The sequence below is a fragment of the Balaenoptera borealis genome, assembly GCF_965194805.1.
Source record: "Balaenoptera borealis genome assembly, chromosome: 11".
NCBI classification, from domain to species: domain Eukaryota; kingdom Metazoa; phylum Chordata; class Mammalia; order Artiodactyla; family Balaenopteridae; genus Balaenoptera; species Balaenoptera borealis.
In genome coordinates, this window is record NC_138868.1 from 1712817 (window position 1) to 1737629 (window position 24813).

Below are 24813 nucleotides of genomic sequence, written 5' to 3' on the forward strand. Positions count from 1 at the left end.
GCGGAGATCTGAACCCAGCAGCCTGGACCCTGAGACAGAGGATGGCCCGGGTCAGACCCCCTCAGGCCCAGCGCTACACTGGGCACTTGCCCTAGATCCCTGAGCCAGTCAGCAGCGTGCGGACCTCAGCTTCCCAACAGTGAAGTAGCCCTGCCTGGACCACCCGCCAGCCTGCTGCCACCTGCCAGGAGCTCCCAGCTCCACAGGGCACCTGTGAATTGCTTTGGCACAGTGGCGACCAGGTTGGACTCCCAGACCTCACTTCTCTCTGCCCGCCCACCCTACAGAGGAGGGAGCGGAGTCCAAGGAGATGCGACCACAGAGGTGGGGCCTGCTGGGTACAGGATCTAAGCCGCCAACCTCCCACCCATACAGGGCCCTCACCTGGGAAATGGGGGGACTCGGGGGTATGCAGTGGGCACCCCCAACAGCACGGATACACAGCACCGATTTATTTATAAGATCCACCCTCCCTAAAACAGGTTTTCTGACACAGGTCTCTCCCCAGCTGGCAGCGCTGCAAGGGGACACCCACCAGGGACCCTGCCCCTCAAGGGCTGCAGCATGTCCAGATCTCGGCCAGGTTCAAAAATTCCAGGAAGAGGGAGTGGGCGGGAGTAGACAATCTTTATTGTGTTCCAAATCTAAGGATTCTTTGCACAAAAATCAGTGTTCACACTGTCAGTGTCCCTGGGCAGTTCAAGTTCATGCGTAAAAAATAGATTATCTGTGTCGGCATAAAATCCTCTCCCCTTCAAACCTCCAAGTGTTGGTGCCGCAGACCCGTTCCAGTGGAAGGTCTCTGGGGACAGAGTGGCTGGGGTCCGAGGAAGCTGCCGCCCGGATGATGTCAGGCTGGGCCGCTTCCACACTAGCCCTTGGTCAGGCTGGACGGCCGGGGAAAGTTGGCGGGATCCCCGGCTCGGTGGCGGCTTGGCCCGCGGGAATGGCGGGGACGGAAACGTGAGCCGTTCCAACGCGCTGGCTCCCAAGTGGTGAGCCCGCTCGCGGCCGCTAGGAGGGAAGAGGGAATAGGCACGCGCGTCAGTGCGGGATCCGGCCCGGGAGACCCCGCCCAGCCCGGCCCTGCCCCCACCTCCCACAAGCGGAGCCGGCAGTTTCGTTTGCTCGGTGGATTTTGGAGCTCGGGTCCGTGGGTGCCTCGGCTTCAGAGTACGGCCCGAGCCAGGGCGCGGGGCGGGGCGGGGCGAGCGCTCGGATCCGCAGTGAGTCAGGGATCCGCACCCCGCCGACTCATTTCTGCCACCCGGCCCGGCGCGCAATTTGCAATGCAAAGTCACTCCGCCTCCAAGCGCCCGAATCTGCCCCGGATCCGCAAGCCCTCGGGGCCTCACCCGCCCGAGGGCCGCCCCCCTCCGTCTCCCCGCTTCCACTTCGGCGGCGGAGCAGCGAGAGGAAGTTTTGCAATCCCGGACAAACAAACGCTGGTCTTGCACAGGCTTGAAAAAGTTTGGGGGAAATGAAGAGTGAGCGAAATCCAGGCCATCGCCCGGGCCTGACGCTGGGCTCCGCGGGCTCTCGGGGGCGCGAGCTGCGAGGCCGTTTGTTCCACCGCGCCCGGCAGCCCTGCCTCCGACCCTCCCTCTTCCCCCTCTCGGCGCTTACCTTGCTGGGACGAGAGCTCAGTAGCCCCCTAACCAGCTGGAGAAATCGAGAAGCTCGCGCTCCGCGGGGCTCAGCGCGCCCTCACAGGCGCTGTCGTCCGACGAGTAGGCGGAGCGCGGGGACCCGGGCTCCGAGCTGTGCTCGCGGCCCGGGGACGACAAGGCGCAGGAGGGCGAGGCGGCGGCGGCCCCGGGTGGCCCGCGGGGCAGTGGGTGGCGCGCGGCTGGCGCCAGCAGCCCCCGGGCCAGCGCGGCGCGCACGGCATCGTGCTCGGCCAGCAGGCGCTGCAGCGCGCGAATGTACTCCACCGCCGAGCGCAGCGTCTCCACCTTGCTCAGCTTCTTGCTGGCGCCGCCCTGAGGCACGTGCTGCCGCAGCGCCTGGAATCCTAAGTTCACCAGCTTCACTCGGTTGCGCTCCCGCTCGTTGCGCCGCGCCACGGCCGCCGCTCCACTCCCGGTCTCCACCGCGCCCGGCCGCCGCCGCCGGCTGCAGCGCAGCAGCTCTGGGGACTCCGGCCGCCGCCGAGCGGCGCAGCAGCCCGAGACACCAGGCGCAGGGGGCGCGGGCCGGGGCAGCGCGCCGCTGTCCATCGCGCCCGCATCCACTCGCCCCGCGCCTCCTCCGAGTCCCTGCGCGCCGCAGGAAGGTATGGGGCGAGGAACCGAGGGCGGAGGAACGACGGTCAAGCCTCAACGACGATCTGGCACCGTGCTGCCAAACGACTACACAGGTTACGTGGTGCCAGGTCGTCTGGGGTCCGGAGACAACGAGGCGCGGGAGGCCGAGAGGTGGCGGGCAGTGCGCACCGGGGAGCGTGGGGCGCTCGTGACTCGCGCGTGCTGTCGGACGCTCCCCAGGTCTTCCCCGAGCGGCGCAGGCGGCTCGTTTTTAAATGTATAGATAACCCTCCTCCGCGCCGCCGCCGCCTCCTTTCTCACGCCCTCCTTCCCTTGCCTCGCCCTCCTGCCACGCTTCGTCCAACCCCTGGCGCACACAGCCTGCAAAGACCAAGCCGTGAGCGCGACCGCACCCCGTCCCCCGGGCACAGTCCGCAGGTCCCCAGGGGGTCCCGGCTTCCAGCAGGTGTCCAGTGCGCCCCCCAAGATGCAGTACGCAGGTCCCGTGTGCGCACCGACCCCCAAGCTGCTGTCCGCAGGTCCCTGGTGCGACCCCTGCCGCGCTCGCCTTTGGGGGTAGGGCAGGTCTAAGGCCACAGAGCACCCATCCCTGGGGCGCGTGAGACCCCGGGGGGCAGCACGCGCCGACCAACCTGCACCCGCGCCCCGCCCCCTGCGGCCGAGGGGCGGGGGCCGGGGTTTCAGCCGGTGGCGGGCCGCCCGTTTGGCCAATCGCGGCGGGCACCGCCCCACGCCCGGCCCCTGGGAGGAAGCCTGTATGCCCGGCGCGTGGCTCCCGGGAGCGTCTCTAACAAAGCTCGGCGCCTGAGCGGCCCCGCCCGGCCCCTCCCGGCGACCAGGGTGGGCGCGCACTCCCACGCGCGCCTGTTCCTGGCCGGGCGCCCACCTCCTTATGACTCCACCGGGCCTGCGAGAGGGGAACGCAGCCCTCCGGGCGGGGCGGGGCTTGAGAGGTGGTGAAGACCTGGCGCGCTTGGGTAGGGGGTTCAGGTTCCTGGGGCGCTTTTCGCCAACATCCCCCCACGCCCACTCTCTGCGGGTGGTTGCCGTGCGCCCCGGGCCTTGGGGAGCCTTGAAGCGGAGCGCCTGGAGGTTTGCACAGACCGCTTCAGACCCGCGTGGCTGTCGGCCTGCCTCTCCCCTCCGCCCTCCCCCCGCCCCCGCAGCTTCCTCCGCTTTCCACGTTCCCCGCAAAGCTTCCTCCCTTCCTGGTCCAGTTCCCTCCGGCCGCTCACCCGTCGATGTGTACCCGCCTTCGTGGCCCTTCTTCCTCACTCCAATGCCTCCAGCACCATCCACCTCCCCCCGCACTGAGATTGGCCAGTGGGGGAAGGTCGCTGGGGCCGCAGCCTTTCCAGAGTCTCCCAGGGGACGTGAGGCGTCAAGAGACTTCCTCCCTGACCGATGGGGGTACATTTTGGGGTCTGAGGGGGCAGGGACTTTGGAAGTGTGCAGAATGCGCCGTTACTGGGAGAGTGTTGTCCTGCCCCGCGGCCTGGGAAGGCCAGTCAAGTGGCTGTGCCCTCAGGAGGCCATACCCAGCAGGTTTTTCCCGAAAAGTGACCTGACTCTCCTGGGCCAGGACCTCTGGAAATGGAGGTGGGAGCGGGCGGGCCCAGCTTCCCGGAGCCGACTTACTGTTCTGGGGGCAGGTGGGGGGACCCAGGGCCCCTCCCAAGAAGTCCGCAGGGCACACGGGCGAGGATTTACTGCCCACCTCATGGCGCCCACCGGCTCCCGTTACCCTGCCGGATTCTCCTGGCAAATCGGCTTGACTTTCCTGCTTTAGGAAGTTACCTGGAGGCCAGCACTTGCCAGGAGCAAGAGGCCCTGTTTGTCTTAGGAGGAAGCTGACTCAGAAAGGACATGGAATGTGTCCACAGTCACACCTCTGGCCAGTGGAGCAATCAGGTAGGAATCGGGTCCCTGACAGAGCCCAGGTGGCCCGATCTTTATCCCTTTCAGAGCGGAAGGCCTGGCTCACCTCTGCATCCTCTCTGGTCAGAGCCCACCTCCTCCTTCCCTGAGAGTTATTTGGCAAACCCCAGCCAGATGCTTGTCCTTCCTTCCCTGCCCGTGCCAAGGGTGCCAGGAAAAATCCCGGAGTCCTGCAAACAGGGCCCTGCCTGGACTTGCGCTGGGCCTCCAGGCCCTGGACAGCCTTGGGCGCTGCCTCTCCTCCTGCCCCATCTCCTGGGCTCTGGCTTTGCTTCCTCCCACCCGTCCACTGCCTCGAAGCAGGAGGGACGTGACGGAGGCGAGTTGGCTCATGCCTTGGCCCCGGGGATTAAGCCCTGGCCCCTCTGCCCTCTGCTGCCCTGCTGGCCTCCTGCTCAGCTTTGACGCCACATCAGCTGGAAGCCTGCCCTGACCCCTCTGCCCTGTGCTCCACACGGCATGTCACTCATCACACCCGGGCGTCCATCGGAGGGCTCCGCACAGGCAGAAATGTGCCCTTCTCTGTGTCCACAGGACACCGCCCGTGCCAAGCCGTGCATGACGCTGCTTCGCTAAGGGGACCTCACATCCAGCACAGAAGTTCAGGAGGCGGCGGCACTGGAGCCAGCCATTCGGGGGTCGGGAGGTGGCCGAGGGACGGAGGAGCCCGCAGCGTCCAGGCCCAGCTCTGCCACTGACCCTGAGGGGTCCCGTAGCCCAGCGTCCTGCTGCCCAATAGGGGTATGCCAGCCCCTGCTCCAGGGGTGACCAAGGCTGAGCACTTGTCAGCTCTGAAATCACCTCGGGCTCCGTGGGACTGGGGTGCAGGCCCCGGAAGCGTGGGGTGCCCTGGGGACACACAAGGTCCAGAACGTGCTCCTCAGAGAGGCTCTGGGTCCCCTTCTTGGAGCGATGGGAGTTGTCTGGACCCTCTGGGGCCTCCCCCGTGGCGGACTGGACCAGGCAGAGGCCGGGCGAGCTCCATGCCCAGGTGAGGGGCGCCAGCTGCCGGCTGGCTTGGCCTGGGCTCTTCACTCTCTCTGCCTGTAGCCCAGGGCCTCTGCCCACCTCCCCCCTCTCCGCCCCCTCCAGGGCCTTCCTCACTGGCTTCCTAATTGCGTTCTCTGGGTCGGGTCACAGGTGGCAGGTGGAGAGCCCAGCTGGGCCGGGCCGACACCTTCTCCAAGCCCGCAGGTTGTGCTGCAGCCCTCATGCGGGAGTCCCACCTGTGTGCCCAGGTCACTTGGGAGCCCGGAGGCTTCTGGAATCCAGCTGTGGAGAGGCAGGAGCCATGGGAAATGAAGTGTTTCCAGACATCAAGCTTCAGACCCACTGCTGATAGGGTTCTCCAGAGAGACAAACAGAATACATAGAAAGAGATTTATTATGAGGAACCAGCTCACATGATCGTGAAGGCTGGGAAGCCCCACGTCTACTGTCTGCAAGCTACAGACCCAGAAAGCCTATTTGCTGTTGGAATCCAGTCCAAGCCTGGAGGCCTGAGAACCTGGGGAGCTGGTGGTGTAAATCCCAATCCAGGGGCCGGAAATGCTGAGGTGGGCTGTCCCAGCTCAAGCAGGTGGGCAGGAAGAGAAAAGGCAGATTCCTCCCTCCTGCATCTTTTGTTCTATTCAAGCCCTCAGTGAACTGGGTGATGCCCACCCACCCTGGGAAGAGCCTCTATTTTACTGGGTCCACCAGTTCTAATGCTAACTTCATCCAGAAACACCTGCCCCCAACACACCCAGAAATAAAATTTAATGTGAACACCCGTGGCCTGGTCCAGCTGATACATAAAACTGACCAACACACATCCACCCCTTGCCACCTCAGCACCTGTACCCACCTCCTTAAACCATACCTGATCCCCAAACAAAGACAACACAGAGGTCATAATTCTGCCTCACAACTGTCCTGCCTACAACCAAAAACGCACAAACCCCTTCCTCAGAAGAGGAGGTGAAGTCCCCCCTCCCCCCAGAGCTGACGTCCTGCAGCTTAAACGCTAGGGTGTAAATTCCCAGGACTAAATGCTGTGATGCAAAGTCAGTATATCTTATGTGACATGGCAAGGGGAGAAGAGAGGAAAGAAACAAAGATACACACACACGTAACCGAGCAGGACCCTATGGGGGCTTCCCAGAACAGACCCCCTCCGTGTCCTCTGCTTGCCTTTTGTCTGTAGAAAAACTTCAGTCAAAGAATAAATTTAATCAGAGAAATGAGAAAATGCAGAAAGGAAACAGTCCAGCAAGACAAACTAATAATAGTTTAGCCATTAAACAAAGTCAAGGACGTTTAGTTCCTCCTCCAGGGCTATAGATCATATTCTGAGCCACATCCTTGAGCTGTTTTGCAGATACTGAAACCCCCACCAGGTGGAAGAAGTTAACTACATGCTGACCACCAGCATGTAGACCCCAGACCGGTTGGAACCAGAAGGTTGATAACGTTGACTCCTGATTACCTCACCACCAACCAATCAGTCAGAAGAATGTCCACCAGCTGATCACACACCCCACAACCCGCCTCCCTCACCCTGTCTTTAAAAACCTTTCCATGAAAGCTTTTGGGGAGTTCGGGCCTTTTAAGCACTGGCTGCCTGGACCCTTGCTTGGCACCTGCAATAAATGCTGCACTTTTCTTCACTACGACCCGGTGTCAATAGATTGGCTTTACTGCGCATGGATGAGCAGACCCAAGTTTGGTTCCATAACACTTATAGCAAAAGAAGGAAATAAGTACGACAATTACAGTCCTCATTTCTGTAACTGGTCTCGAGGTTGTAACTCATATATATAACTATCCTCTCCCACCACCCCCTGCGTATTCCTGTCCCTTCAGTAAGCACCTCAGCGGGTTGTGGTTCTGTACCTGGTGGTCAACCCAAACCTTGGTCCCTAAAGGGTCTGGGTCATCAGTGGTCCTGCCGGGATTGGGCTGATGTCATGTTCCCTTGGCCTCAATCCCAGGGCACGGTAACAGTAAGAGATGCCCTAAGGGATCTCCTGCGTCCCGCGTGCCCTTTCTTACCTCCAGTGTGGAGGGAGCAGTAGCCCGGTTTCCCCCTGGTGGTCAGGATCAGTCACGCCGGCCAGCACGGTAAGTCCCTTCTTTGCCTGCTGAGACATGAGGAGCCCAAAGTGGCCGGTGAGACTTAACTTCCAGTTCAGAGGAATCATTGCTGTGTTTCCTGGTCGAGGCATCCCTCCCTCTGGAACTAAGACCTCTAAGAGCACAAAGTCTCAGGAACAGGAAGTAAAAGTTCTCCTGGTGGGTCACTAGGGTAATAAATAGTCAGGGGTGCCACTGCCTTTTCCACCCATCGATTCCTGGACCCAGGAGTCTTGGCTGGGAAACAGTGCCATATAGTGGACACGGACTCAGAGCATATACAACCTCCTGGAGAACCCTGCCCCAGCCCTGCAGGGTATTGCCACCTCGCTAGTGCCATAACGGAGTCTTCAAAAGGCTGTTCCACCATTCTTTCAAGCCAGCTGCTTCAGGATGATGGGGACATGGTGAGACCAGCGAATTCCACAGGCAGGGGCCCCTGCCACTCTCCCTTTGCTGCGAAGAGGGTTCCCTGATCAGAAGCAGTGCCGTGTGGATGCTAGGAGGGTGGATAAGGCATTCTGTAAGTCCACGGATGGTAGTTTTGGCACAAGTATTGCATGCAAAGAAGGCAAATCCATATCCAGAGTAAGTAACTATTCCAGTAAGAACAAAACACTGCCCCTTCCATGATGGAAGCAGTCCTGTCCTGTCACTGAACCAAACTTGGGTCCCCTTGCCTGTGCACAGTAAAGCCAATCTACTGACACCAGGTTGTGGTGAAGGAAAGTGCAGAAAGTGCAGCATTTATTGCAGGCGTCAAGCAAGAAGTCCAGGGAGCTAGAGCTTAAAAGGCCCAAACTCCACAGAAACTTTCAGGGGAAGGATTTTCAAAGGTTTTTAAAGACAGGGTGAGGGAGGGGAGGTTGTGGGGTGTGTGATCAGCTCGTGGACACTCTTCTGATTGGTTGTGGTGAGGTAACTAGGAGTCAACATCACCAGCCTCCTGGTTCCAGCTGGTCTGGGGTCTACGTACTGGTGGTCAGCATAGAGTTAACTTCTTCCACCTGGTGGGTGTTTCAGTATCTGCAAAACAGCTCAAGGACATGGCTCAGAATATGATCTATAGATCTTGAGGAGGGACTAAAGGTCCTTGACTTTGTTTAATGGCTAAAGTAGTATTATTTTTTCTTATCTGACTGTTTTCCTTTCTTAACTGCATTTTCTCACTTCTCTGATTAAATCTAGTCTTTGGAACTCGGGGAAGGTCTAGGAGGCTAAAGTTTCTCTACAGAGAAGAGGCAGGTGAAGGACACGGTGGGGGGGGGGGTCTCTTCTGGGAAGGACCCATAAGGTCCTGCTCGGTTACACTCTGGTATAATTAACCAGCCACTGGGTAGCTGGCTGGTCACGCCGGGGGATGGTCCCTTACCGGGGGTTCAGTGTTGGTCTCTGCTGCTGGCAGACGGGATACTCAGCCTTGGTGAGTGGAGCCCATGTTGCTGGGCCCATGCGCCACCTCCATCCCTGCCACCATGGCCGCTTTGCTGATAAGCCCACTGGGCGATGACAGAGTGGCTGGGAAAGAGGCTGACCAGGACCCACAGGACGGTTCTCCTGTCCACTCTATTATTAAAATCTTCTGCTGAGGTCACCCTTTGGTGAGCATTCACATGGGACACGAATATTTTCAGGGTTCTTGCCAATCCACACACCTGTTCCCCAAATTTCCTTGTCACCAATTTTCTAATCATGTTAATTCTAAGTCCCTGACCACCCAGCCAAACCACTGGCCACAGCCCATGGATCTGGTTATAATCACTCATCTGGCCATTTCTCCTTCCAGTCAAAGTGCAGGACCAGGTGCGCTGCCCAAAGCTCTGCCCACTGGATCACCCTTCACCGTGTCCTTGAGGGATGTCCCACCACTGGTGGGTGGAGCCTGCATATCAATCAGGACCACCTATAAATAGACCTAGTCACCTCTTCCTCTGTCAGTGGATCCTAGGAAACACCCCTGAGGCCATAAGTTAAGGCTGGGAGAGAGAAGGCAGTGTAGCAGGGGTGGGGGCCGTGGGCATTTGGGCCACTTCTGCAGGTAACCTACTTGTGCCTTCAGGGCCTGCTCGGGCAGGCTCACCTATACGCCACTTGCATTGGATGGTGGAGTGTTTTTTTCTCTACATGCCCAGCTTTATAGCTCAGTGGGTCAGATAAAGATAACACCCAGTTCATGATGGGCAGGTCACATGGTAATTCGGTGACCCATGGTTAAGTGTTCAGTTTCTGCTAAGGCTCGTAGCAGGCCCAGAGCTGTTTCTCAAGAAGAGAGTAGTTATCCGGGGTGGATGGCAGGGTCTTGCTGCAAAATCCTAAGGGCTTGCCCTGTGCTTCACCTCTAGGGACTGCCAAAGACTCAAAGAGCATCCCTCTCTGCCCTGACACTTCAGGCGCCACTGGATCTGCTGGATCATGTGGCCCCAGGGCAGCACAGCCTGGACCCAGCACAGAGCCTTCTCCTGTGTGGGCCCCACCCCAAACGAGCAGTTGTCCAGGTCAATCAGTCAATGGGCTGGAGTAACACACCCAAATGAGGACTACGTTGTCTCCAGAATCCAAAAAGTCCCATTGGTGTTGGCCCCATTTTTTGGTTGCAGGAGGAGCCAGATGCAACAATCTATCCTTCACCTTAGAAGGGATATCTTGCCGCTTTACTGGACCCCCTAGAAATTTCACTGAGATAGAAGGCCCCTGAATTTTTGTTGAATTTATTTCCTACCCCTCTGACATGCAAATGTCATACCAATAAGTCTGGAGTAGTTGCTGCTTCTTGCTCAGTAGGTCCAATCGGTATAATGTCATCAATGAAGTGGACCAGTGTGGTGTCTTGTGGAAGGGAAAGGTGACCAAGATCGCTGTGAATTCAACTGTGACCCAGGGCTGGAGATCTGACTTACGCCTGGGGTAGGACAGTGAAGTATACTGCTGGCCTTGCCAGGTAAAAGGAAACTGATTCTGCTGGGCTTCATGGACAGGGATGGAGAAAAAGGCATCTGTCAAATCAAAAGTTGCATGCTGGGTACCAGGGGATGTGTGAATTTGTTCAAGCAATGAAACCACATCTGGTACAGCAGCTACAGTTGGAGTCACCACATCATTAAGCTTATGAGAATCCACTGTCACTCTCCAAGACCCACCTGTCTTCTGCACAGGCCAAATAGAATGGGGATGTGGTGGGATCACCGCCCCTTCACCCTTCAAGTCCTAGATGGAGGCACTAATCTCTGCAATCCAATCAGAAACGCTGGTTGTTTTACCATCTTCCTTGGTAGAGGCAGTTCTAGGGGCTTCCACTTGGCCTTTCCCACCATTAATCGCCCTCACTCCGTGGGTCAGGGAACCAATGTGTGGATTCTGCCAGCTGCCGAGGATTTCTATTCCAGTTATGCCTTCTAGTGGGACCACTGTGGATGGACCTGAGCTGGAGCTGCCCTGACCCCCTGACCTCCAGGGGCCCCTATCTGTCTGGGGGACCGCGGGGAAGTTTGGGGTCTCCTGGAATCGGTGTCAGTTCAGAGCCAGTGTCCCGGAGTCCCTGGAAAGCCTCATTATTTCCCCTTCCCCAGAGCACAGTCGCCCTGTGTCTGCAGGTCCTCTGGGCAAGGCTGGGAGAAAGACTGACAGCATCCATTTCCAAGGGTGTCCTGGGTCCTTCCTCAAGGGGACCCCGCCTCCTCTTCCTTCAAGCGTTCTGGGGCTGAAAACTGGCTCACGTCTGGGGATTGACTGAGTGGCCACGACCCTCTGTTTTTACAATTCGGGATAGATGTTTGTTCACTGGACCTAGGACTTCTCCCTTATCCAGATGCGGTGAGAATCCAGCAGGCTTCCTGCCCAGTTCACGTCTAGGAAAACCAGGGTCAACCAGCCAAGGCCACGGGTCAGCACGAGTCTGACTATTCTGACCTCTGCCTCTGCTCTGCCGTCCGTGCCAGTCACCACTCCCACCTCGCCTTTGGCAGTGTGTGCCCCCACTTGGCCCCTGCACCCTGGGATCCGGGGACCCCACTCACTTAGGTTTCCTAGTTGGGTGACTGCAGGTCCCACTGTGAGGTCTGGACAGTGGAGAACGGAGCCGTCTGAGGATGCGGTCTGAGGGGATGCTGGGGCTCTCCATGGACGTGCTCCCCGCTGTCGTGGTGAGAGGGTCTTCTGGACCCTCCCGGGAGGGTGGGCAGATCTTACACGACAAATCCACTCCGACATCCTATATCCCTGAGCCTTTGACCAAGGGAGGTAGGCCATGTCCAGTTCACCCGTTATGGGCCACCTGTAGGTCCCCGTTTCAGCCAAGCAGCTAAACCAACTGTGAGAGCCCTCCCTCACCCGCAGAGCTGCAACATGAGATCCAGAATCCGTGTTCAGAGGGCTCATGTCAATAAATTCAGTCCGGCAAACTTCATCTTCCTTCCTCCCGTATCCCATACCTTCAGCTTCCATCTCACACATTCCCTCGGCGTCTGTCTATATAAATTAGGAAACTCAACTCGTTCTTCTGGAACGCAGCACACCTCGTCATGAGTCACACTTTGTACATCACCTCTGAGGACCTGCTGGGACTTGAGTCTAGTTATGGGTCTAGGAGTAAAGGGATGGTGAGGGTGGGTCCTGACGAGAAGCAGCAGTGTCTCCCATGGCAACCGCCTCTGGGGTGCTGTTAGCGCCTCCCCAGGCAACGCACGGTTAACCCATTCAAATGGAGGTGGGAAGACTCCCTACCCGTTAGGAGTGGGGAGACCTCTTCCACTGGCAAAGGGGGCTCATCAGAATTTAAGGGCTCAGTATCCCCCGCTCCTTCAGGGTCTTCCCACACACCCTCACCCCAACACACAGTCTTTCAGTCCTTCTGCTTTAACCGTAGACACCCTGCGAGACTGGGAGTTCAATTTACGTTGTGAGTCAGGATGAGATTCTGCATTTGGTTGTCAGTAATCTCAACCTTGCAGTGGTAGGAGATAAGGCTTTCCTTGGGCCACACACAGAAGTGCTCTTAGGTTATTTATGGGGCACTTGAGCTGGGAGTTCAAAACCCTGAACTCACCCTTTTCTTAAACCACTTTGTCCAGCAAAAACCAGGAGCCACCAGCCAATGTCATCATATTCTTCAGTTTTCCAAGGATGTTCAGAAGTATCCTATCCAGAGTAATGCAGCTCCCGGCTTCGTATGAGCGCATTACAGGGAGGGTGCAGGTACTTCGGGCGTCTCTCTCGCCAGATCCCGCCGTGGGCTGTCAGTGCTTCCTCTCCGGCCGGAAATAGAGTCATTGGCGTCTTTAAATCCCATCGAATTAGAAAGCTGATTCCGGAAACCCGGAACCAATTCAGAAAATTCAGTCTTAACATTCTTTACCCTCTGGAACCATGCTCAGTACCAAAATCTGTGTTAGTTGGGGTTCTCCGGAGAAAGAGAACCACTAAGAGATAGAGATTTGTCTTGGTAACTTGGCTCATGCAATTACGGGGGCTGAGAAGTCCCACCATCTGTCGTCTGCAAGAGGGCCACCCAGGAAAGCTGGTGGTGCGATTCAGTCCAAGTCCAAAGGCCTTGGACCGCCAAGGACAGAAGGTCAATGTCCAGCTCGAGCAACCAGGCAGGAAGCAGAGAATTCCTACTTCCTCCACCTTGTGTTCTGTCGGGCCTCGCTGGACTCACCATCCACACGGGGAGGCCACCTGCTCTACTGCGTCCATGATTCAATGCTAATCTCACCTGGAAACCTCCTCCCAGACCCCCCAGAATCGTGTTTAACCTGGGCACCCGGTGGTCAGTCACATCGACTCAAAATTAACTATGCCAGCTGAGAGAACAGATTCAAAGCCTGCTCTGGAGAGAAGAGCACGGGGTCCCCACGTGGAAGGGGTGTTGCTAGGCCCTTCCCACCTCCAGGGCTGTGAAGTCCCCATGGGAACACATGTTGGAAGAGCCCCAGGCCTCCCGGGAGGAATAGAATGTGAACCTTAAATGTAACTGAATTATCTAATAGCCATGTTAAAAAAAAAACTAAAGAGGAACAAAAGAAATGCATTTTCATGATATATCCAAATTAATAGCATTTCAACATGTAATTGATATAGAAATCATTAAGGAGATAGTTCACAATTTCTTTTCATACTAAGTTTTTGAAATCAGACGTGTATTTTTTTATCCTTAACAGTGCATCTCAATTAGGACTGACCACATTTCAAATGCTGAAAAGCCACGTGTGGCTCATGATTACCACGTTGGGCCACATAGATCTGGACAGAGGGATCGTCACGCCTCATTGTAATACTACATTTTCTAGTCTGTATTTTGTGCCTTGACATCTTGGGGCTGCGGGGACCCTGAAGAGACTGCCCTTTCCAGGACTGGCCAATTCCTAGAGATAAAGGCCAGGCTGCAGTGCTCCTTTCATATGCAAACCACCCCATGCAGAGCTCACCCCCACCACCTCCTCCACTGGCCTCTCACGCTCAGGACTGCCATCCCCTGCCCTCGTCATCCCAGACCAGGTGCCAGAAAGCCAGGGACAGATCCTGTGCCCCAGAGCCCCTTGAAATGATTAAAACCAGCCAATGCTAAGCTTGCTCAACCAGCCTTGCCTGTTCCTTCCCACAGAAACCACGATAAAAGTTCCTGCCCACGTTTCCCCCCTTCCCCATTCTCCTTCTGCCTCCTGACCCAGCGCAGTGCCTCCCATCACCTGCCCCCTCCTCTCGGAAACTGTAACTGTCTTTTCAATGACATTCGTCTTCTGCTCTGCTGGTCTTGCAGTACCTGAATAATAACAAAACCTACATTTTAAAACACCCGTTGCCTCACATGACAGACAAGCAAACTGAGGCCTCTTGCCAAAGGCAGGCCAGCCAGTGGGAGGAGAGACTCAGCCATCCCATTGCTGAGTCCCTTTGATTTGGCCTCCTAAACATCCCTCCACCCCCCTGAAGCTGAGAGGGCTCCTGTGGGTGTGACCCTGAGGACCGGTCAAGCCCACTTGGAAAGCAGCCACCCAGCCCACCGGTAGGGGAGAGGTCTCCCCTCCACCAAGTCCACCTCGTGCTTCCATGAACAGAAAGCCAGGTGGATATTAGACCAAGAGGAAAGTACAATGCAGTCATGACAAGACAAATCCTTCAGGCCACACTTTCTAACCACGATGCAGTAAAGCTAGAAAGAAAACATCCCAAGTATAGTCACTAGCAGGGCAAAACAAAAAGAGAAAGCCTCTAAATAAATCTCAGCATAAAGAAGAAATCTAAACAGCAAGCATAGGGACTTCCGTGGTGGTCCAGTGGATGAGACTCCGAGCTCCCAATACAGTGGGCCCAGGTTCGATCCCTGGTCAGGGAACTAGATCCCGCATGCATGCCACAACTAAGAGTCTGCATGCTGCAACTAAGAAGTCTGCGTGCCACAGCTAAAGATCCCGCATGCCACAATGAAGATCCTACATGCTGCAACTAAGACCCAGCACAGCCAAAATTAACAAATAAATAATAAAAATTTTAAAAAACCCAGCAAGCATAGGCTTTCTGAAAATACTCACGAGAACAATTTCTAATATCCCCCAGAACAATCATATAGCTTTTGATGGATTTCCTAGAAAACCAGAGAGATTGGGTGAGAATGGACAAAGCATTCAACTCAGGAACATCAGGAAAAGAAAAATCCAAAACAAATAAAAGAAGGAACAAGGCTAATTAATGGTGATAAGGGAAGAAATTGAAAAGACAGAAAATAATCAATAACTTAGTCAATAAAATGAAAAACTGATTTTTTGAAAGACCAACAAAGTAGGCAAATCTAATTAAAATAAATAGAAGATACATATCTTAAAATAACAGAAATATGAAAGGTGACATAAGCACACACATGAAAAAGATTAAAAATTAAAGACTTCCATTTCTGACCAAAATGGAGTAAGAGGAACTCACTTTACCCTCCCCCTCCCCCTAAACAATAAAAAAGGGCCAAATTCAAGACGCTGGACAGCGGGCAACAGATAACAGTGGCCCTCGAGAGATGAGACACGTATTGGGGGAGGGGCTGCAGCTGCCCTGGCAGGGCATCCAGGCTGAGATGCAGAAGAGGTACCAGGCAGAGCCCAGTGGAGTTTTGGTTGAGGAGACAGAGCACAGAGCCCTAGAAGGCTGAAGCAGCTGGAGGGCTCATGCCAGAGACCCAGAGAGGAGAGGTTCCCCAGAGGTCTGCAGAAAGCCCCCTCGAGCCAGCAGAGAACTGCCCAGAGCACACAGGTGAGGAAACTACCAGAGGTGGGGCACGAATTGCCCTAAAAGAGTAGAGAGTGGTGCCCACTCTCCCTCAGGTTGGAATAAGGCTTCTCTGTCAGCCAGGGTGGGAAACCTCATAACTCATGGGGCATGCAGTAGAGTTCACAGTAGTCTCTTGCCTTACCAGTGGGGACAATTTTCCCTAAACTGAGCACAGCCCCAGTCCTGGCTGACCCGGAAGACTCAAAGTGTTTCCAAGTACCTCAACTCTGTCCCAGTACAAAGCTAAAAAATAGGAAAACAAAAATACCTAGCAAAGAAAAAGATAAAAGTTACAATGTCTAATATCTGATCACAAATGCCAAGCATGAAAAAGATCAGGAAAATATGACACATAATGAAGAGATAGATAAATAAATAAATACCCAGAACTGATAAAGATATTAACAAGGGCAAGGAAATGAACAGACCAGGATATTAAAACAGTAATTATGACTGTATTTCATAAGCTGAAAAGTTGAGATATGAAAAAAGACCCAAATTGAACTTCTACAGTGTCTGAGACGAAAAATGCACTGCACTGGATTAACAGAAAATTACATATTACAAAAGAAAAAAATAATGAACTTGAAGACATAGAAATATATGATACCTAAAATTAAGCATAAAGAGAAAAGAGATTTGTTTAAGACTATAAAGTGCACCAAAGAGCATTGGACAACTCCAAGTGGTCTAATACACAAGTAACTGAAGTCCCTGAATAAAAGGAGATAAAGGAGGAGACAGAAAGATGGCTAAAGCTTTTCCAAATTTCATGAAAATTACAAACCCACAAATCCAAGAAGCCCAACAAACCCTAAAAACAAGGAACATGAAGAAAACAACACTAAGACACAACTTAATCAATGGTTCAAAATTATAGTAAAGAAAAAATAAATTTTAAGCAGCCAGAGGAAAAAGACACATTACATATGTACAGAGGAATAAGGTATGTACAAAGGTATTAAAATAAGGACAATACAGATTTCTCATCAGTAGCAATGCAAGGAGAAGACAGTGAAGCATAACTTTTAACGTACTGAGAGAAAAAAGTCTGTCAACCTAGGATTCTATACCCAGTGAAAGTATCTTGCAAAAGCTAAGAGATATAAAGATTTTTTTCAGGCATTCAGAATCTGAAAGAATTCATCACCAGCAGACCTGCACTACAAAAATATTAAAGAAGGTCTTTCAGGAAGAAGGAAAATTACATGAGATGGAATTGTAGATGTACACAAAAGAATGAAGAGGATGAGAAATGGTAACTGTATGAGTAAATATATTTAAATTGTTGTTGTTGCTTAAATATTTTAAAAAGATAAGTCATTGTTTAAACAAAATAATAACAACTTAGTGTGGGGTTGTGTGCATATGTAGAAGTAAATTTCATGACAACAATAGTACAAAGGCCAGGAGGGAGGAATGAAAGTAACTTTTGTAAAGTTCTTATACTACATGTGAAGTTGTATAATATCACTTGAAGGCAGACTATAAATTTAAGATGTAAACTACAAACCCCAAAGCAACCACCAAAATAAGAAAACTAAGGGTTATAGTTAATAAGCCAATTAGGGAACTAATGCATTAAAAATTACAATATTCAATTAACTTTTTAAATCCAGAAAAAAATAATAAAAAGGAGCAAAGAGAAGATGGGTAAATAGGAAACAAAGAGTAAGATGACAGACCTAACCAAATCAATAATCACATTAAATGTAAATGGTCTAAATACACCAATTAAAAGTCAGATACTGTCATATTGGAAAAAAAAACAAGATCTAACTCTTGGCTGCCTTTTAGAAACACACATCAAATATAAAGACACAAATATGTTAAAAGTAAGACAATACTCTGACAGGCAGGTGCTAAGGAAGCCCTGATTATCCTGGTAATCACATCCAAGGCTGAGTCTAAGGTGAGATGAGTGAGGCACTTGCCTCAGTCAGTAAATTTAAGAATGCACCCCCCCAAAAAAACTCATCAATCAAGACAAATATCTTAATGCAGTATTTTTTAAATACAAATTTATGTAAAAATATTCCATGAAAACCAAAATATAAGTTTTAAATACAGGATTAATAATGGTACCATGCCATGCCAAGCCCTACTGGGGTCTGAGGCAAAGGGAAAAAATTAGCCCTGTGGGAATCCTTGACCCAGAGGCACCCAGCTAAATCACCAGTTTTCTGGCCCACAGAAAACTGTAAGATAAAATATTTTTTATTGTTTTAAGCCAATAAGTTTTGGGGTATTTGTTATACAACAATAAATAATTAGTACAGATTTCAAAAGCTATTCTGTGTCAAAACTAATCAAAAGAAACCTGGAGTCACATACATTAAGAAAAAAGAAAGATCTCAAAAAAAAAAAAAAACTAACATTACACCTCAAGGAACTAGAAGAAGAAAAACTAAGCCCCAAGTTAGCAAAAGGAATGGGATAGTAAAGATTAGAGCAGAAATAAATGAAATAGAGAATAGGAAAACAGTAGAAAAGATTAACAAAACTAAGCATTTGTTCTTTGAAAACATAAAGAAAGTGACAAAAATTTAGCTAGATTAACAAAGGAAAAAAGAGACAGAATTCAAATAAATAAAATTATAAACAAAAGAGGAGACACTACAGCTAATACCACAGAAATACAAAGGATCATAAGAGACTACTATGAACAGTTATTCACCAACAAATTGGACAACCTAGAAGAAATGGATATATTCCTAGAAACATTCAACTTACTGAGACTAAATCATGAAGAAATGGAAAATCTTAACAGACAAGTGAGTAAAGAGATTGAATCAAAAACCTCTCAACAGAGGACCAGATGGTTTCACTGATGGATTCTACTAAACTTTTAAAGAAAAATTAATGCCAATACTTCTCAAAGTCTTCCAAAATTGAAGAGGAGGGAATACTCCCAAACTCATTTTACAAGATCAACATTACTCTGACACCGAAACCAGATAAGAACACTACAAGAAAAGAAAACTACAGACCAATATCTCTGATGAATATACAGACAAAAATTCTCAGCAAAATACTAGCAAACCAAATTCAACAGCACATTAAAAAAGATCATACGCTATGATCAAGTGGGATTCATCCCTGGAATGCAAGGATGGCTCAACATACACAAATCAATCAATGTGATACATCATATTAATAGAATGAAAGATAAAATTCATATGCTCATCTCAATAGATGCAGAAAAAGCACTTGACAAAATGCAACATCTTTCCATGATAAGAACTCTTAACTAAGTGGGTATAGAAGAAACAAACCTCAACATAATAGAGACCATATATGACAAGCCCATGGCTAACGTCATATTCAGTGGTGAAAAACTGAGAGCTTTTCCTCTAAGATCAGGAAAAAGACAAGTGTGCTCACTGTTGCCACTCCTATTCAACAAAGCACTGAAAGTCCTAGCCAGAGCAATCAGGCAAGAAAAAGAAATAAAGGACATACAAATCAGAAAAGAAGAAGTAAAATTGCCTCTTTTTGAAGATGACATGATCTTATATATAGAAAACCCCAAAGATTCCACAAAAAAAAAGAAAAGAAAAAACCTGTTACTACTAATCAACACATTCAGTAAAATTGCAGGATACAAAATCAACATACAAAAATCAGTATGTTTCTACACACAAATAACAAACTATCTGAAAAAGAAATGAAGCAAACAATCCCATTTACAATAGCATCAAAAACAAGAAAATACTTAGGAATAAGTTTAGCCAAAGACCTGTACAGTGAAAACTATAAGACATTAATGAAAAAAATTGAAGAAGATGCAAATAAATGGAAAGCTATCCCATGTTCATGTATAGGAAAAATTAGTATTGTGAAAATGTCTATACTACCCAAAGCCATCTATAGATTCTATGCAATCCCTATCAAAATTCTGATGGCATTTTTACAGAAGTAGAAAAAAATCCTAAAATTCTTAGGGAACCACAAAAGATCCTGAATAGCCAAAGCAATCTTGAGAATGGAGGCATCACACTTCCTGGTTTCAAACTATACTACAAAGCTATAGTAATTAAAACAGTATGGTATTAGCATAAAAATGGGCACAATGACTAATGGAACAGAATCAAGAGCCCCAAATAAACTCATGTGTATATGTAATATTTAACAAAGGAGCCAAGAATGCTCGGTGGAGAAAAGATAATCTCTTCAATAAATGGTGCTGAGAAAACTGGACAGCCACATGCAGAAGAGTGAAACTGGAACCCTACTTAATATCATTCACAAAAATTAACTCAAAATGGATTAAAGGCTTATATGTAAGATTTGAAACCATAAAACTCCTAGAAGACAAAGATGGTAAGCTCCTTAACGCTGGTCTTCAAAATGATTTTTTGCAAATGACACCAAAGTCATAAGCAACAAAAGGAAAAGTAAACAAGTGAGACCACATCAAACTAAAAGGCTTCTGCATAGCAAAAGAAACAATCAACAAAATGAAAATACAACTTACAGAATGGGAGAAAATATTTGCAAACCATATATCTGGTAAGGGGTTAACATACAAAAGATATAAAGAACTCATAAAACTCAATAGCAGAAAAACCCCAAACAGTCCAATTAAAAAATGGGCCAAGGGCCTGCATAGACATCTTTCCAAGGAAGACATACTGATGGTCAGCAGATGTTGAAAAGATGCCCAACATCGCTAATCATCAGGGAAATGCAAATCAAAACGATAATGAGATATGACCTCACACCTGTTAGAATGGCTATCATCAAAAAGACAAGAGATAGCAAATTCTGGTGAGTATGAGGAAAAAAGGGAGCCCTTGTTCATTGTTGGTGGGATTGTAAATTGGTACAGCCACTGTGGAAAACAGTATGGAGGTTCCTCAAGAAATTAAAAATAGATTTACTATGTGATCCAGCAATCCCATTTCTGGGTATATATCTGAAGGAAATAAAATCACTCTCTTGAAGAGATATCTGTACCCCCATGTTCACTGCAGCATTATTTACAATAACCAAGACATGGAAACAGCCTAAGTGTCTATCAGTGAATGAATGGATAAAGAAGATGTGGTATACTACTAGAATTAATGGAATATTATTCAGCCATGAGAAAGAAGGAAATCCTGCCATTTGCATAGTAGATGGAACTTGAGGGCATTATATTAAGTGAAATAAGTCAGGCAGAGAAAGTGTAATACTGTATAATATTATTTATAAGAGGAATCTAAAGGAACCAAACTCATAAAAACAGAGTTGAATGGCTGTTGTCAGGGGCTGGGGGTTGGGGAAAATGGAAAGATGTTGGTTAGAGGAAACAGAATAAGTTCTGGGGAGCTGATGTACAGCATGATGACTGAACTTAACAAGACTGTGCTATACACTTGAAAGCTGTTAAGAGAGTAGGTCTTAAAAGTTCTCACCACAAAAACGGTAAATATGTGAGTTGATGGATGAATTAACTAACCTGATCATGGTAATCATTTTGCAGCATATAAGGATATCAAATCATCATGTGCACCTATACTTACCCAATGTTATAGGGCAATTATATCTCAATAAAGCTGGGGATAAAAGAAGAAAGAAAGCTGGAGAAGCCATTTTAATATCAGAAAAAGTATATTTCAGAGTAAAGAATATTACCAGGGATAAAGAAGTTCATTTCACAATAACTAAGGGGTCAGTTAAGAAGATAAGAATCCTAAATGTTAATGCATTAAGCAAAACCTGATTGATCCACAGGAGAAACAAGTAAATCTGCTATTATAGTTGGAGACTTATATAGTTGGAGACTTCAATACTCCTTCCTTCGTACCTGGTAGAACATATAGACAGAAAATCCAAAAAATATAGAAAAGGTAAATAACACTATCAGCCAACTTGACCTAATTGACCTTGATAGAAAATTCCACCCAATAACAGAAAAATATACGTTCTATTAAAATGCACATGAAATAGTTACCAAATTAAACTATCTTAAGGGCCATAAAACAAGTCTTGAAAAACGTAAAAGGATTCAAGTTATACAAAGTATACTTGCTAGCCATAATAGAATTAAATTGGACTAATAATTAGACTAATAATATATCTTATTATATCTGGAAAGTCTCCAGACACTTGGAAGTAAAAAATAGATCTAAATAGTCCATGATTCAAAAATAAATCAAAAGAGAAATTAGACACTACTTTGAACTGAATAAAAATACAAACATAATACTTCAAAATTTGTGGAATGCAGTACTTAGAGGAAAATTTAAAATGCCAACATGTATTAAAGTTGAATAAAGGCCTCAAATCCCTGACTTCAGCTTCCTTAAGTAATTAGAAAAAGAAGAGCAAAGTTAACCCAATATAAGTAATAGAACCGTTCTGAATTCCTCCACCTGATATTCCATTTCACAGCATCATAGTAAATGATGTATGTAGGCGCAAACCACCAAATGATTCTAAAGCAGTGAGTAAGTTTGAGGAGCAACAGGATATTTACACAGCTTCAGAGTTCCTCCCCACAAAATATAAATTACAGAGGGCAAAATATTAACTTTACCCTGTAACGGCAAACCTGCCACTTACGACGTCCAGCAAGTGTTCGAAGTTAATATCTCCAGGTTGTTCTCTCTTGGCCATGATGGAGTAACCAGGACCACATTTACCTACTGTCAGCACCCAGAGAACAGGACACGACATGTGGCACAGTGGCGTTCAAACACAGACAAAGGGGAGTGAAGCATCCGTGAAAGAAGGGAAACAACCCAGGGGAACCCCGTGACTCTCCAGCTGAGCCCAAGGTCTCATGAACTTGGGGGAGCGGAGATCAGAGTTCAGGGAGGCTGAGGCAAGTAGAATTTGCAGGCAGATCCGTGGAGGGAGGGAAGGAGAGAGACACATCGCATACACACACACACACACACACACACACACACACACACACACACACTGGATCACCACGGCCTTTAGTGTTCCCGGAAGTTTATCACACTTGCTGATCTTTCCTCAGATCTGTCCCTCCCTCCAGGTTCTAGGGGTTGATTCTGGGTGTCCCCATCTCGCGGCCAATTCTGACGTTGCGATGGTCACTCCACCTCTCTCTGGAAAGGAGAGTGGATGGGGTGGGCAGGACCGGTGAGTGCAGCTGACGGATGTTGCAGTCAGATGAGCAAGGTCGTAGGCCGACGGCCGTGAAGGAGAGAAGCACAGTCGTATGAAATATTCTGGACGTTCTGCAAAGAAGCCAGACACAAAAGGACACGTCCTGTACGATTCATCAAATATGTCGGATGTCATACGAGAGGACCAAATCCTGTCTGATTCCACTCCCAGGAAGTCCCTGAAAGAGTCACATCCATAGACGGAAGGTGGGACGGTGGGGGCCCGGGGTTGGGGGAGGGGAGGGGCGTGAGTGTTTCATGGGGACAGAGCTTCAGTTTGGGAAGATGAGAAAGTCCTGGAGGCGGATGGTGGTGATGGTTGCACAACAATGTGAGTGCACTTAATGCCGCTGAACTGTGCACTTAGGGTTATGATGGTAAATTTTATGTTGCGTGTATGGCACCACAATCTTAAAAAGGAAGAAGGCCTGGCACGTGGCGCTCATGGACGGGGGGAGGGGGAGCCACAGCTGATTCAGGGTTTCTGCCTGGGGTGGGGCAGAAGGCTGGCCACAGGGGTGGGGGGAGGACTCAGGGGAAGGTGCGGCTCCCTCTTGGACACGTGGAGTTTGGGATATCTGAGAAGTATCCACAGAGAAACGGGAGGCGGGCCATTGAAATGCCAGCGTGGGACACAAAGTGGGGGGGGTGGCTGGAGAGTCCCCTGCATTCAGTGACATTTAATCCCCAGGAACTGATGATACCACCCAGGGAGCCAGCGGGAGAAGAGAAAGGGATCCAGCCTCAAGGAACCCCAAGATTTCAGCCAGCGGGAGAGTGGAGGGGTCACAGGAGACTGAGAAGGGGCACTGACTTCAGTGCGAGAGAGGAGTGTCAGTGATGCTGAGATACAAGGACTCCCCGGGGTCCGCAGCGCCACGGGCTGGGCTGCCCTAAGAGGACCCCAGGGAGGACGGAACCGTGTCTCTGGGTTTGGGAGCTCACAGGTCACCGCGGGGGTCAGCAGCCCGACGGCGGGCTCCCAACTGCATCCTCGCGCCAACAGGACCCCGGGACTGACCTGGAATCTGGGTGTGACCCCCTACGATCGTGGTGTGCTTAATCAGAGCCCGAGCAGCCCTTGCCTCTGCCACGAGGGGGCTGGGCAGCCTGGACTGGAGCTGAGGGAGGGGACCAACCGGGCCAGAGAGCACGGTGGCTCCCTGAGCAAATCTCTGAGCATACGGAGAAAATGGTCACACGTCCCCTTTCACCTTCCACAGCTCGCATGGGTCACATGACCCAGACCAACCTGGAGCCCAGCAGGGAGGGTAGTTCTGGGAAATTCACTTCCAGTTCAGCTACGGTGACACCCTGCCAATCCACCGTGGTGCCCCTCCCCTTGGCATCCCCAGGCAACCCTTCTCTTACAAAAACTCAGTGTTATTGAGATGTAACTCACACACCATGAAATTCACTCTTTTAGTTACCAGTCAATGGCTGTCAGGGTCTTGGCAGGGTGCTGCAACTACCAGCACCATCTACGGCTAGAACTTTGTCACCCCCCCAAAAGGAAACCCTGTCCCCTCAGAAGTCACTCCCCATCCCCCTCCCAGCCCGTGCAGCCAAGACTCCACTTTCTGTTTCTGGATTTGCCTGTTCTGGATTTTTCATACAAATGAAGTCGTACAAAACCCCATGCACCTTTTTGGATTGGTCTTAACTTCCAAATAAAGAAAAAGTAAAATCATGCTTCTACCTAACGAGGTGTGACTATATCTGTACAACCAAAAGCATGCTCCCCTCGCCCCCAGGGAGAGGAGGTCCCTTTATCCACCCTGGGGTGGTGTCCTCTCCTCTTCCAGCCAAGTCACATTCCCACCCTGATGTCCCGGGATCTACCTGCTGAGGCAGAGTGACGGGCCATAAACCGTGGTCACATCCCCCAAGCTCTGTGGCTGGTCACGTGGCCGCAGCTGGTCCCTACAACCACCTTCCTCCACGCCCCCCTCCCCATCCTCTTTGCCTCCACAGGCACCTTGGCCGACGGTGGCTCCTCGCCTCATGGGTCATTCAGGCCTCTTTCCTGAGGGGTCTGGGCCAATGGCTGCAACCCTCCATTGATTTCCATCACAGGACCAGAATCTCATGCTCCAGGGGACTGCCTGCTTTCCAGA

The 24813-nt window shown here is 50.3% G+C and overlaps 1 protein-coding gene and 1 long non-coding RNA gene across 2 annotated transcripts; one reads left to right on the forward strand and one right to left on the reverse strand.

Moving 5' to 3' along the window:
• Window positions 1-605: 605 nt before the first annotated feature.
• ASCL2 (achaete-scute family bHLH transcription factor 2) lies at window positions 606-2556 on the reverse strand. Its single transcript, XM_082343001.1, has 2 exons — window positions 1627-2556; window positions 606-1014 (listed from the first exon to the last, which is right to left on the reverse strand). The coding sequence occupies exon 1, from the start codon at window positions 2217-2219 to the stop codon at window positions 1644-1646; it is 576 nt and encodes a 191-aa protein (XP_082199127.1). The 5' UTR covers window positions 2220-2556; the 3' UTR covers window positions 606-1014; window positions 1627-1643.
• A 1507-nt stretch (window positions 2557-4063) lies between these two features.
• Window positions 4064-22993, forward strand: LOC309606214. Its single transcript, XR_014231705.1, has 3 exons — window positions 4064-4178; window positions 4740-8032; window positions 8185-22993. It is a non-coding gene; the product is annotated as an uncharacterized lncRNA (long non-coding RNA).
• The last annotated feature ends 1820 nt before the right edge of the window (window positions 22994-24813 follow it).